General features: G+C 42.7%; 1 protein-coding gene across 1 annotated transcript in view; it reads left to right on the forward strand.

Moving 5' to 3' along the window:
• The window catches only part of LOC102733751 (uncharacterized), a 105421-nt gene that overhangs the window by 23407 nt on the left and 68322 nt on the right, over positions 1–13692 (forward strand). The window contains exon 5 of the mRNA XM_081824216.1: positions 7742–7840. Within this exon, the coding sequence (XP_081680342.1) occupies positions 7742–7840 (99 nt within the window). The remainder of the gene's footprint in view (positions 1–7741; positions 7841–13692) is intronic.

Here is a 13692-nt window from a genome sequence, read left to right on the forward strand (position 1 = left end):
TCAGCACACCCCTTCTGGGCTTTTCACAGGCTGAGCTGTGCTGAGCAGACACAAATCAAACACTGTTTGCATCCATCCTAAGAACTGCCCCCTTTAGCACCTTCTTAGAGTTCACGCATTACTTCCGCTCTGCCATGTCTTTTCTACCCAAACTCTTTCATAATAATGTCTTTGTGAGAGGCGGTCATGTCATCCATTTTTTCTAAAGATTTTACTTATTTATTTGAGAGAGAGACAGAGGGAACACGAGCAGGATGAGGGTCAGAGGGAGAAGCAGACTCCCTGCTGAGCAGGGCGCCCTAAAATCTTTTTTTTTTTTTTAAAGATTTTATTTATTTATTTGAGAGAGAGAGAATGAGCGACAGAGAGCATGAGAGGGAAGAGGGCAGAGGGAGAAGCAGACCCCCTGCTGAGCAGGGAGCCTGTTGCGGGACTCCATCCCGGGACTCCAGGACCATGACCTGAGCTGAAGGCAGACGCTTAACCGACTGAGCCACCCAGGTGCCTCATGTCATCCATTTTTAAATGTCCAGATGAGAGATAAGAAAAAGAATAGTAATAGCTAACATCTGTATCATGTTTACTAAATGCCAAGAAACATTCTTAAGACTACCCTTGTTAACTCACTTAATCCTCATGACAGGTCTATAATATGGATACTATTATTGGCCTCATTTTACAGATAAGTTTGGGGTATGAAGAAATTAAATAAACTCGTCTAAGGTTAGGCAGCTAGTCTGGGGAGGCTTGGGATCTGAAGCTAAGTGGTCTGGCTCTGGAGTTTTAGCTCTTAACTGCTGTACTATTGGACCCCAGTGCTCTCTGTATCTGCTTGCACAGGAATGCTCTAATAGTAAGAATTGGTTATATATTTGTACTGTTTAGAAGCTCAGGAACAGCATGGTCTGGTCTAGTGAAGAAAGCATAAACTTTGGGGCCAGTAAATTATGGCAGCTTTGTGACTTTTGGCAAGCTATTTTGATTTTTTTTTCTAGTTTCCTCATCTGTAAAATAAGGAAAAAAATTCGAGAGTACCTGTTTCTAGAGTTGGTGTGTGGGTTAAATGAGATAAGTAATATGGACTACTTGTGAGTATATGATGGAATATACTGAATTTGTGGGAGTCCCGCAAGAGCTTACCTTTGTTCTGGGTGATCTTGCTTCTCTTTTCCCTAAAAGTGGAAGGCAAAACTTGTTCTTCGGGATTGAGATTTTTACTCCGTAACGTCAGTGGTTGTTGTCTTCAAGAAGGATAGGCTGTGGGTGAAAAGTCTTACTGAAAAATCAAGATAAGAGAAGATCAGCATAGAAGAACATGAATGACTGAAAAGAAAAGGCTAGCAATCACACTGTGGTGAGAACACACATCCACACATGAGCAGATACAGTCATGATCCAAGTTGCTTTTTTAAGTACCTGGTTAGGTTGTTGGCCGAGAAATCTGAGAGAATTAAACCCGCTGAGTACTGTAATTTTCTTCAGTCAAAATTCTGAATATTTACCCAAATGCTGTTAATGTTTTCATAAATATTTTTACAGCCAATTTCCTTTGTTTTTTTAATAAAACGTATGTGTATATATGTGATGTGATTGCTTTTTTGTCTTTATCCACCATCTTCCATCAAGGGTTAAGGAGAAGTAAATGCCAGAAAAAGGAAGGCACTGGCTCATCAGATTTACCCTTTTTTTTTAGAGTGAATAATTACTACATTGACTAGTTTAATGGAAAAGTTCAATGAAATAAGATCCTGTTGTGCTGGAGATGAAAATAGTGATTTGCAAATAAGCCCAAAGAACTCACTGAGATAAAAAAGGCAGTTTCTGGGGATCGTGGCTGAGCCTCCAGCTCTGTGACTCCCGGCAACCTCTTACCCTCCCTGGCCTCCTCCTTATCTATAAAATAGGTGATTAGACCGAATCAGATGTACTCATCAGTTAACAAAATTTACCAAAATGCTAATGTACTCTATTACATTGAACGTTGCATCTTTGGCATAAGAAAAAAAAATTCCATTAATAAGCTACTTCATAAAAAATTAGAGTAGCATTTACTCTTGTTTGCACTAAATTCAGGTCAAAACTCTAGGTTGAATGTATTTTAATCCAAGTTTTAATTAAGGTTTCTTCTTAGAACAGATAGACCTTTAACTCTAGCCGTATGTAATTTTGTACCTCTAGGCTTAACAGGTTCCCTTAAAGTTCAGATGCAAGGCAAGTTGATGGGTAGGTAAAACCTCTCCTTGGCTGTCAGAGTGGGGAATGCAAATGGTACGAGCCAAGACAGAGATGGTGATGAAGGGCTGCAAATTAGGTAATGATAAAGAAGAAATACAACGATTTTTCACATACGTTGTACAAATGTACATAGTAGAAATTACTTAGGAAAGCATGAAGAAGCAAAAGATCATCTATAATCTCAGTACCGAGAGATAGATGATTAACATTAGGGTCCATAGTTGGACAGCTTTTTCAGAATGTAGGTATACATATACTTATGCATAAATTTGAGAGCATATTTTTATTTAATAATGTGTATTTTGTATGTTGTTAATTTATCACAGTCTACTTTCACAGTTATGTCACCTTACACCTAGTGTGGAGCTGACAACTGTGTCATTCTCACTTTTCCATCTATGTGTCGGTGGTGTGCATTTTACTTTTGCATATGTTTTAAAGCCCCCAATTCACTGTTACTGTTTCTGCTTTAGATAATCAATGATCTTGTATATTTGCCTTCACTTTTGCCATTTCTGTGTTTCTCTGTGTGGGTCTAAGCTTCTGACTGGCATCATATTCCCACTGCCTAAAGAACTTCCTTTAATATTTTTTGTATTACAGGTCTGATGGTAATGAAATCTCCCAGTTTCTGTTTATCCTAAAAAGTCTTTATTTCTCCTCGGTTTTTTAAAGATATTTTCACTGGGTATAGAAGTCTCATCAGACAGGTGTTAACTTTTCAGTATTTGAAGATTCCACTTTGTTGTCAGCATTACATAATTTCTAAGGCTGTCATTTTTGTCCTTGTTCTCTATATGAAATATGTCCTTTTCCCCTCTAGTGACCTTCATGATTTTTCCTTTATCTTTTATTTTCAGCAATTGGACTGATGTGTCTGACTGACATTTGGTTGTTTATAGTTTATCTTGCTCGAAGTTCTCCAAGCTTCTGGGATATGTGGTTTCATACATTTCATTATTTTGAGATAATTCTTGAACATTGTCTCTCCGGGTATTTCTCCTGCCCCATCTCCTCTCTTCTTATGTAACTCCAATCATTTGTTTTATACTGTCCCCCAGCCCTTAGACTCTCTTCTTTCTTTTCCACTCTTTTTTTTTTTCTTTGTGTTTGGATCATTTATACTGATGTATCTTTAAGCCCACTGATGCTTTTCTTAGCTGTGTGAAGTCTAGTGATGAGCCCATCCAAGGAATTCTATGTTTCTTATATTGTGGTTTTTCTTACCGAGGGTTTCTATTTGACTGAAATCCCATGTCTTTGGTGAAATTCCCTAACTTTTGATACCTGTAGCTCACTTGTTCCACTGGACAGAATGCAAGAGAGACTGAGGTCAGTAGTGTCTTTGTGTGAAAATGGGCATACCTCTCTATCAGGCTGTACATGTGGAAGGTTGAGTCAGTGTAGTCAAGAGTTAGCGGAGTTTACATCTTGTTTGAGGGGACTTCAGCTCCCTATAGAGGAGGGCTACACTGCCTCATGCTCAGGGTAGTGGCAGGGGAGGGTGGGGGGGGGGTCAGAGAATGTTATGTGGTGTGGGTGCTCCGTCCTCAGTTCTCCCTGCACACGTGAAGCATGGAGGAGGTCTCTCACTAAGCTCCTATCTGACCTCAGCAGCTTACTACTCTTGCTTGTTACTCTATGCTAGGCTTGTGCTGGGACTGAGGGTTCTTTCGTTCTGGATCAGCCACAGTCTTAGATGTGTGCCTAGACCTCAGGGTTGGGTCTTTCTTTCTTTCTTTCTTTTTTTTTTTTTTAAAGATTTTTATTTATTTATTTGACAGAGAGAGAGACAGTGAGAGCAGGAACACAAGCAGGGGGAGTGGGAGAGGGAGAAACAGGCTTCCCGAGGAGCAGGGAGCCCAATGCAGGGCTCGATCCCAGGACCCCGGGATCATGACCTGAGCCGAAGGCAGACGCTTAACGACTGAGCCACCCAGGCGCCCCAGGGTTGGGTCTTTCTTAACATTCCCACCTTTTCGACTATGGCAATCAACCTCTGCCTTTTATCTGTGGTTTTAGAGTTGAAGGCTTTTCATATATACTGCCAAATTGCATCCCAGAAAGCATGTGTAAGTTTACATTTCACGAGCAGCAAATGAGGGTTCTCTTAAGCATGCATTTTCATCTCTAACATCACTGGGCTCTTTTGATATGCTGGGATTCCATATTTTTGTTGTGGACTTATACAATGGAAGTATAGCACTGGGTCATGTGCATAGTAGGACATAAAACATTTTTATTGGTTAACCAATGAAGCAGAATATAAATGTGCCATTGAGTGGTCTAGGGGTACCACTTTCATTTTGATTTGTTCCTAATTGACAGAAGCAGTCACTACCAGATTCAGGAACACAGAAGTATGTATTTCATTCAGAAGCTCCATTTGACAGAGAGGAGAAGCAATAGTTGTTTCTAGACCACTGCCCAAGAGTCTAGAAAACTGAATTCTCATCCCGATTCTGCCTCTAATTCACTGTCTTTTAATATACAAATTACTGACCAGTTCTGTTCCCCCATTTATCTGTCAAATAGGATTAGTGATTTAGTTCAATAGAGGGTGGTGAAGATAAAATGAAATTATGTAAGTGTAAGCCCTTTACAACACTTTTTAAGTGCTATAGAAATATAAAGTATTCCTCTAGGGTCAGAGAGGTGTAGAAAAACGTGGGAGTTAGAATTTCAAGGCAACTTTTGACATCTATGTATCACCGTATGAGAGAATACATGAATATGGAAGAGAGCAAAATTAGAAGTGGAGTCTTTCTCTCACTAAAATTAGCCTACTTGTAATGGAGGTTAATTAAGTCCTTCTCAACCAGGCAAGGGCACAGTTTTAAAGGGAAATCACATGTAAGCCCTGACTCCCGCCGGGGAGGGATGAGATCTTTGCACCATCTCCCACTCTGGGCTCAGTAAGCTTCCTTTAGACCATGTTTCCTACAGACCTAACCTGCTTCTCCACCTGCTGTCTCAGGTCTAGAATTCACCCACTGTGCTGCTTGGGTCTGCACTCGGACAATGGAGACAAGCAAGACAGTTAAAAAGTCATCAGGAATTTTGTTTCCTTCTGCCAGCTTTCATTCACACCAAAAATAGTCCACACCAAAGGGGACCAAAGCATACACAATGCACAGCATAGAGTTCTACTTCCTCTTTTGTAAACTGTTACACATAGTTGAAACCTTCAGCTGTAGCCTGGTAGATCTAGAGCAGGGTCAGCAAACTACCATCCCCAGGCCAAATCCGGCCCACCGCCTGTTTTTGTAAATAAAGTTTTATTGAAACACAACCATTCCCATTTCTTTACATATTTCATATGGCTGCTTTAGCCCTACAATGGCAGAACTGAATAGTTGCAATAGAACTTGTATGTCTTGCAAAGCTGAAAATATTTGCTATCTGGCCCTATGCAGAAAAAGTTTGTCTACCCTGGTCTAGAGCCATGATACTCATCCTGTGTACTCCCCACCAGCATTACTGAAGCAAATTTGGTTTCCTGAGGTCTTTCTTCTGCTTTCATGTAATGAATCAATTGATACTTTGGCACCTAAGAATGATGAGGGCAAGAGTTGTTCAGATAGGAGAATGTAATGCTAGGAGCATTATAGTTTATAATATTTAGAAAAGTTTATAGAAAATACAGGGCAGGGCGCCTGGGTGGCTCAGTCGGTTGGGCGGCTGCTTTCGGCTCAGGTCATGATCCTGGAGTCCCGGGATCGAGTCCCGCATCAGGCTCCCAGCTCGGCAGGGAGTCTGCTTCTCCCTCTGACCCTCCTTCCTCTCATGTTCTCTGTCTCTCATTCTCTCTCTCTCAAATAAATAAATAAAAATCTTAAGAAAATACAGGGCAAAAGAACATATCCAATAACACTCCATGAGGATGAAAGCAGCTAAATCTGGAGGTTAGAAAAGTCTACACAATGAATTACTCAGTTTTTTCAATAAATAAATAGTCATGGACAAAAGAACGTGGAGTTGGGCACCTACGGAGATTAAGAGATGTAAGGGACATTTCAAACTAATGCAGGTGTGGCTCTTCTAATTTGAACAACTCTGCTGAGCTAACTGGACATAATGGGAGAATTTGAACACTGACAGGGTCTTGGTGTTATGAAGGAATTATTTTTAGGTTGTTAAATATGATAATGGTGTTGTGATGACTTGTTTAAAAAAATCCTTATCTGTTAGAGTTAAATTGCAGTATTTGTGGGTGAAATAATATGCCTAGGATTTTTCTCTTCCTTCTCTTAAATTTCTGCGCGCACACACACACACACACAAAATAGCAGGGAGCATAGAAGAAATAAAATCACCAAAAGGTTGATAAGTATTGAACCGTAGTGATAAGTACATGAAGCTCATGCCTTTCTTTCAAACTGTGTATCTGTTTGAAAATTTTCATCATAAGTTGTTTTCTAAAAAACCCAAGCTGAGTCATACTTTAATTTGAATCCTGGTTTTGCCAGCTATTTGTGTTTTGGTAAAATAGACATTATAAGTCAGATTGTTTATGGCATTGTGAGGATTATGAGAATTAAATGAGACAGTAAAGAGTTAAGCACAGTGCCTAATACACGGGAATGATCAGTACCTGGGAGCTGTGACATTGTATTTGCTATCAAACGACAAGAACATAACCCCTTACAAGCTGAGATTATGCATCCTATAATTGACTTATGTGAACAATGGACCTTAAATCCATATTGTTGCTACACAGGAGTAAGGAGCCAAAATAGATAATGTTTTCACTGTATACACACACTTCCCTGACAGTCTGGAAACAGCCATAGTGCCTGTAAGATGCATGGAGGGAAGACCTGTAGTATTGAGGGGTCATGACTGGAATTTCAGATTGTCCTAACAAGATGTGTATTCCTCAATGGGAATTTCAAAAACAGTTTTCTGTGACATTCCTAATAAATGCCTGTGAACATATTTTAAAAGCCCCACGTGCATGGGCAGTCCTGTGACTTTGGTACTGACCAGTTTCCACTTGGAGTTGCTGTTGTCTCTCCTTGATATCTTGTGCTCAAATGAACCCAAAGATGGCTCTGAGTAACATGATACTCCTTTCACTGAGTCTCAGCCAATGTAATCAGCCACTTAGTCAACCACTCATTACCCAGTAGGATCGTGCAAGCTTGTAAGACAACACGTTGACTTAACGCTGCAGGATTTTAGAGCAAAAAAAATAAAAATAAAAATAAAGCCGTCTCATCACCAGTCACTTCAGTCAAATGAAATAAAGTTGGACCCAACCCCACAGACTGTGTTCCTTAAAATTCATCCCTTTTTGGGAGGGATGAGTAAAATTACTGTCAGAAATGTTGGGATGTAAATTTACTGAGTAAAATTACTCTCAGAAATGTTGGGAAGTATTCTGTTCACAATGGCCGTTAAAAAGAAAATTAAAAAGTGAGAACATGTTGGGGGAAGTTGAGGAAGCGGTGTTTTGGTTGAACTAAAGATACCGAAACTATACTTCTTTTCTGTTCTCCTACAGAATGACATCACGCCTTTACACGTTGCATCAAAAAGAGGAAATGCCAATATGGTAAAACTATTGCTTGACCGAGGAGCTAAAATTGATGCCAAAACGAGGGTAAGAGTGCAATTTGTGTACATGCTTATACTTCTTCTCAGGAAGTAAGAATTCTTCTGATACCTTCACACGAGCTCAACGCTGGCTTTACTTTTCCTTCATTTGTTGTAGTCTCTGAGAAAATGACTGCTAAAGTTATTTGTCCTAAAATGGGATGCTGATCCATATTTATAAATCTGCAATACATGTTTAAGTGGTGTGTGGCTTTAATTATAAAAACTAAGGCCTAAGGTCTAGAGTTTTAGTTGAGTTAGATTTTTAAGAATTCAGTCACTGCTTGACACTACAGTCTGGGCTGTTTGGTCAGTTTGACATTAAACTGACAGTTATTCTATTTAAAAACAAATCTGTCTACTTTTGCACACTGCTGGTGGAAATGGAAAATGGGGCAGCTACTATGGAAGAACGTATGGAGGTTCCTCAGAAAGTGACAAATAGAACCACCCTACCATCCAGCAGTTCCTCTACCGGGTATTTACCCAAAAGTATTGAAAGCAGTATCGTGAAGCAATATTTGCCCACTCGTGTTCAATTGCAGCATTATTCGCAATAGCTAAGAGGTGGAAGCAAGCCAAGTGTCCATCGACAGATGAATAAAGAAAATGTTATGTATACATGTGATGGAGTATTATTCAGCCTTACAAAGGATGGAATGCTGTCCTATCCTACAACAGGAATGAATCTTAAGGACGTCATCCTGAGTGAAAGAGGCCAGTCACAAAAGTATAATACTATATGATCCCACTATTCTATGGGGTATCTAGAGTGGTCAAAATCATAGAAGTGGAAGCAGAATGGTGCTTGCCTGGGGCTTTGGGGACAGAGAAATGAAGAGTGATGTTTAATAGGTATAGAGTTTGAATTTTACAAGATGAAAAATTTCTAGAGATGTTACATAACATGTGAATACAGTTAACATTACAGAAATGTGTACTTAAAATGGTTAAGGGGGTACATTTTATATTGTGTGGTTTTTTCCCACAATTTAGAAATTAAAAAAAAAAAACAACTACAAATTCTGTTTGGCTAGGTGTTTGGCATGCTGCTTGATTTGGTGAAATGCACTGTGGGTAGGGGAAGGAACTGAGTCCCAGAAGCAAGTTCGAATCCCAGATGCTAACCTTAGTCAGTTGACTTCAGTAAGCTGTTTAATCTTCTGCATGTAATTTCTCTATCTGAAATTAAAGAAAATTAATGGCCACCTTGAAGGGTTGTTGCTCAACAACATGATCATGTTAATGTGTGTAAACTGTGTTGGCATAAAGTCGGCCAGAAATAAGTCCCAGTCATTGCTGATAACTTCAGAGGTCCAGTTAGCACTAAACTTCTGACCAAGGGATTATCGTTTTCAACATTTCATGTATTTGTTATAAGGTGTGACTGAGAGTGGGTAACAAAGGCTAGTAACAAGGTGATCTCACTATACATAGCCCCCTATCTAAGAGTCTTGGATAGTTTGTAGCCCCCGCAATCCTGGGCTTCCTCCGTGCAGGAATCCTGATCTTAGTGTTTCCATAACTGGCCTGGTAACCTGAATTTGATTCCCGCAGCTCCTTGATTTACTACTTTATTTATTGTTCACTGCATTGATTCACTCAACCAATATTGAGGGTGCCTGTTGTGGGGCAGACACGACGAGGAGATAGAGCAAGACTGCAAGACACTGTCCCTCCCCTCGTGAAGCCGATGGGCAGTGTGTCCCCTGTACTCTGACTGGAAGACGGCCCCGCCGTAGGTACTTAGCAGGAGATCCACACTGCTTTTTCCTGATAGCTACGTCTGTACCTTAAAAGAAACAAGCTTTCTAGAGAGGAGGAGTGAAGAATGATGAAGTTTGACCCCCTAGAGGACTGTCTGGCTGGGCAAGTAAATTGAACAGAGCTCTTTTTGAATTGGCTTTGCATTATTTAATAAGAAGCCATAACCATATGCTAGAGCTGCTGCTTTAAATGGCAGAGGTCTTCCGCTAATATAGGCTATTTAAAGAGGTTGTAAGAAATAAGACAGAATCAGTGCTTATGCCTCTTGATTACCATGTAGAGCTAAAGGATCATTTGTGACTAGGGAGAACTTTTATGAAAAGAATGAGGAATCCTGGAGCCAAGCAGGAAAGAGGAGATTGAAGGGATATACCTGGATATCTGGCTAGGGTTTCAGTGGCTAAGTGGATTAGAAATTACCTTATTTCTCCCTTGATAAAATCATGAATCACAGGCAAAATTCCTTTTTCATCATTTTGCATCATTTATCAAACACTTACTTGCTGTATTTGATACATTGACTGGATGAAAAGAGTATCTGGGGGACTCAGGCCCCAGGTTTATGGGGCATATAGCGACACCAGGGTTATTAAAACATAAAAATCTTCTGGATGAAAGTATCCGAGATAGGGAATAATGTAGTAGGCAACTTGGCACACTGTGCAAATTCAGGATGCAACTTGGTTTCTCTGTCATTTTGCCTCCCTGTTCTGACAGGCTCTCTGGTTTGGAATAAGATGCGGACTCCTTTTTCCCATCCATTCAGTTGTAGCTGAGATTTTCTTCTCTCCTGTGCTATGTGACTGGCGTGTGAACGTGAAGGAGACAGAAACAGAGAACAGAGAAGCCTGTCCTGCTTCTGTTGTTGTCCCGTAGGGAGTGGGGGGAGGGTGGGATGTGAGTCAGGCACAGGCTGAATTCCCGGCAGGCCGTATTGAAGAAAGTGTAGTACATACCCCAGATATGTAAACTATGCTGTGTTCTTCTCATCAAAGCTTCCCTTCTGTCTGGCTGAAATGACTGAGTAGTGGTCGGGTGTGTGGGTGAAAGGGAAGGAGGGAGCTGAAATGTCAGAAAGCCCTGGGGACAAGCCTAAAAACAGAAAACAAAATTGTTCATGAATACAAGTTTTAACTACTCAATCCAGTCGCTCTTGGGAAAATAAATGTTGTTATCTACTGATCCACCTCCTACCAGGTACTCATTACTGTTATGGCTACCTTGTTGCATCAATAGTCTTCCCTGTTACATGCAGTCCCCCATGTTTAGAGACAGGAAAACATCCCTGGATTTCACTTCAGGGGCCAGCACTCCGTGGGACCTGGTCAGCTCCCTCTGTTCCCTTGCATGGGCTGCTGACCTAGTACAGGACTCAGGTTCAAAGCAGACTCTTAGAGCCCTTTAATTCAAGCAAGAAAACTTGAATTATGCTCAGAGTAGTTTAGCTAGGACCTGAGCAAGATCTTACCAGCTGGAAAAGCAAATGAGAGTGCATTTTATTTTACCTCAGTGACCTGATCTCGAGTCTTAAGTGTGACTTGCAAGTAAAATTGTGATCTTGGGCAAGTTCACCCTCCTGAGTCTTAGTTTCTGTCCCAGCACAGATGGGGAGTTGTTCCAGATGGTTTTACAAGCTCTCCCATTTGGAGGGGCACTGGATATTGTTAACTAAGAATAATTAGTTACTGTAAAATTCAAGATGTTTATATAAGTTAGGTTGACGTTACCAAGATGTAAAGTAAGAGACCTCAGCTTCCATCCCGCCAACGAAGATTGTTAGGCAGCTATCCACAAAGAAAAGCAGAGAGCTTAGGAGTCTACTTAAGAATCTTCAGTGACGGGGTGCCTGGGTGGCTCAGTCGTTAAGCGCCTGCCTTCGGCTCAGGTCATGATCCCAGGGTCCTGGGATCGAGCCTCGCATCGGGCTCCCTGCTCTGCAGGAAGCCTGCTTCTCCCTCTCCCACTCCCCCTGCTTGTGTTCCCTCTCTCGCTGTGTCTGTCTCTGTCAAAAAATAAATAAAATCTTTAAAAAAAAAAAAAAAAAAAGAATCTTCAGTGAGTGGGGGTGGGGGCGGGGGTAGGGCAGAACCCTGAGAATAATTGCGGAAGAAGGGAAGGAAGACGAGCTTCATTTTGCCTGCATCATCCGATGCCGGCCTGGGAATGCCTCAGCCTGAAAGAATTTCCCTCACCAGGAGAGGGAGAGTAGGGTGAGTGGCCGGCTTCCCTAGCCTGCAGGACACCGCGTGAGGGAGCCCACCCAGAGACTGGCAGAGCTGCGATGACTAGAGAGAGGAAGGAACAAAGAAACGTAGGTGCTACCTGAATCAGGCCGCGGCGGGCCGCCTGCAGATTTCACTGGGTTCTGCCCCGCGGATATTCACATTCACAGACCCCAGACTCCTGAGTCCTCCCTTCCCTGCTCCCTGCTTCCTGCCCACACCCCACCCCCACCTACCTCCACCCCCTGCTGCCAGAGCCAAGGGTCCACACCAGCAGCCAGCCGGTACAAGATGGCAGCCACGAACCCCGTGCGGACCCCCACCTCCATGTGCACACTTGGGCCTAACGCCTGCGCACACTGGCCTGATCCTCATCACCTTCACTGCTGTCCACGTACCTGTGGCACATCGCAACAAGCCAGGCCCTCACAGCCGTTTGTGGGTCTGAATTTGGCTCTGCTCCAGTCACTGGCCTTCACCACTTGGCACATGTGTAGGGAACCTAGTGGTGCACCTGTATGCCCCAACCAGACCCTCATTAGTGGCCTCCGAGGCTAGGCCCACACCCTTGGGGAGACCCTGCAGCTGCAGGAGTACACGTATTGGCAGGGCCCCCACAGCTGTTTGAGGGCTGCATCTGGCCCGCCTCCTGCCGCTTGACTGACACCTCCCCTCCCCCCCCACGCCGGCCTCCGCTGTGCTGTGCCCGCCATGGTGAGGCCTTGCAGCCACAGTAAGACACACGGACAGCCATGGTCCCCACAGCTGCTGATGCACCTGCAGCTGGCCCTGGCCCCCACCACTCTGTGTATGTTTGCAACCAGCCCCCACCACTACATAGACCCGCAGCTGGCCCCTGCTGCTGTGTGCACACCACCAGCTCCGGCCACCGCTACTGCGCGCCCCAGCCCCTAGCCACTGGCCCTGGAGGTGCCGCGGACGACTCCAACAACCCTTGTAGCCACTGCGGACCCCCCACAGTGCTCACCAAGAACCACGCAGTTGTCAATGTTGTGGAGCTGAGTGGCCTGAGCGGATGAGACATCATATACCCCTGGGACGCACCCCCGCATTTGGACACACATAAATGGCTGCCACCTTGTACCGGGGCTTACAGTACACTCCAGCATGCCCCCACCCACGGGTGAAGGTCTTTCCGTAGCTAGGTCAACTCATCAAGTCTGCTAGAGGTGACTGCTTCTTTAAATGTGCAGACATCTATATGCAAGACTACAGGGATCTTGAAGAATCAGGGCAACCCAATACCACCAAAGGAACACAGGAAACTTCCAGTAAGTGATCCTAAAGAAATGACGATGTCAGAATTGCCTGACAAAGGAGTCAAAATAATTGTTCTAAAGATGCTCAGAGAGCTATAAGAAAACATAGTAAAACAATTTAATGAAATTAGGGGAAAAATACAAGAACAAAATGAAAAGTTCAACAGAGATAGAAAATATAAAAAGAGAACCAAGCAGAAATTTGGAGCTAAAGAAGACAGTGACAGAACCAAAGACCACAATAGAGCACTCCAACAGCAGAGCGGATCGAGCAGAAGCAAGGGCCTTTGAAATTATCCAGTCAGAGGAGCAAAAGGGAAAAAAATGAAAAGGAATGAAGAAAACCCGCAGGACTAAAAAGGCACCACTATGTGAAAACAATCTACCCATCACTGAGTCCCAGAAGGAGAAGAGAAATTTACCCGAGGACTTAACAAACTGACTTCCTGACACCACCCCCCAAATCCAGAGAGTTGTAAGGGTCAGGAGGGGGAAGAAACTAGACAAAGAAGCAGGTGCCCCTAGAGAACAGAAATTGGAGTTTTTTAAGAAAAAATATTAAAGAAAAAGCACCCAGTGGTTTTATGCAA

The sequence above is a fragment of the Leptonychotes weddellii genome, chromosome 6 (assembly GCF_054177405.1).
Source record: "Leptonychotes weddellii isolate Sample4059 chromosome 6, ASM5417740v2, whole genome shotgun sequence".
Lineage (NCBI taxonomy): Eukaryota > Metazoa > Chordata > Mammalia > Carnivora > Phocidae > Leptonychotes > Leptonychotes weddellii.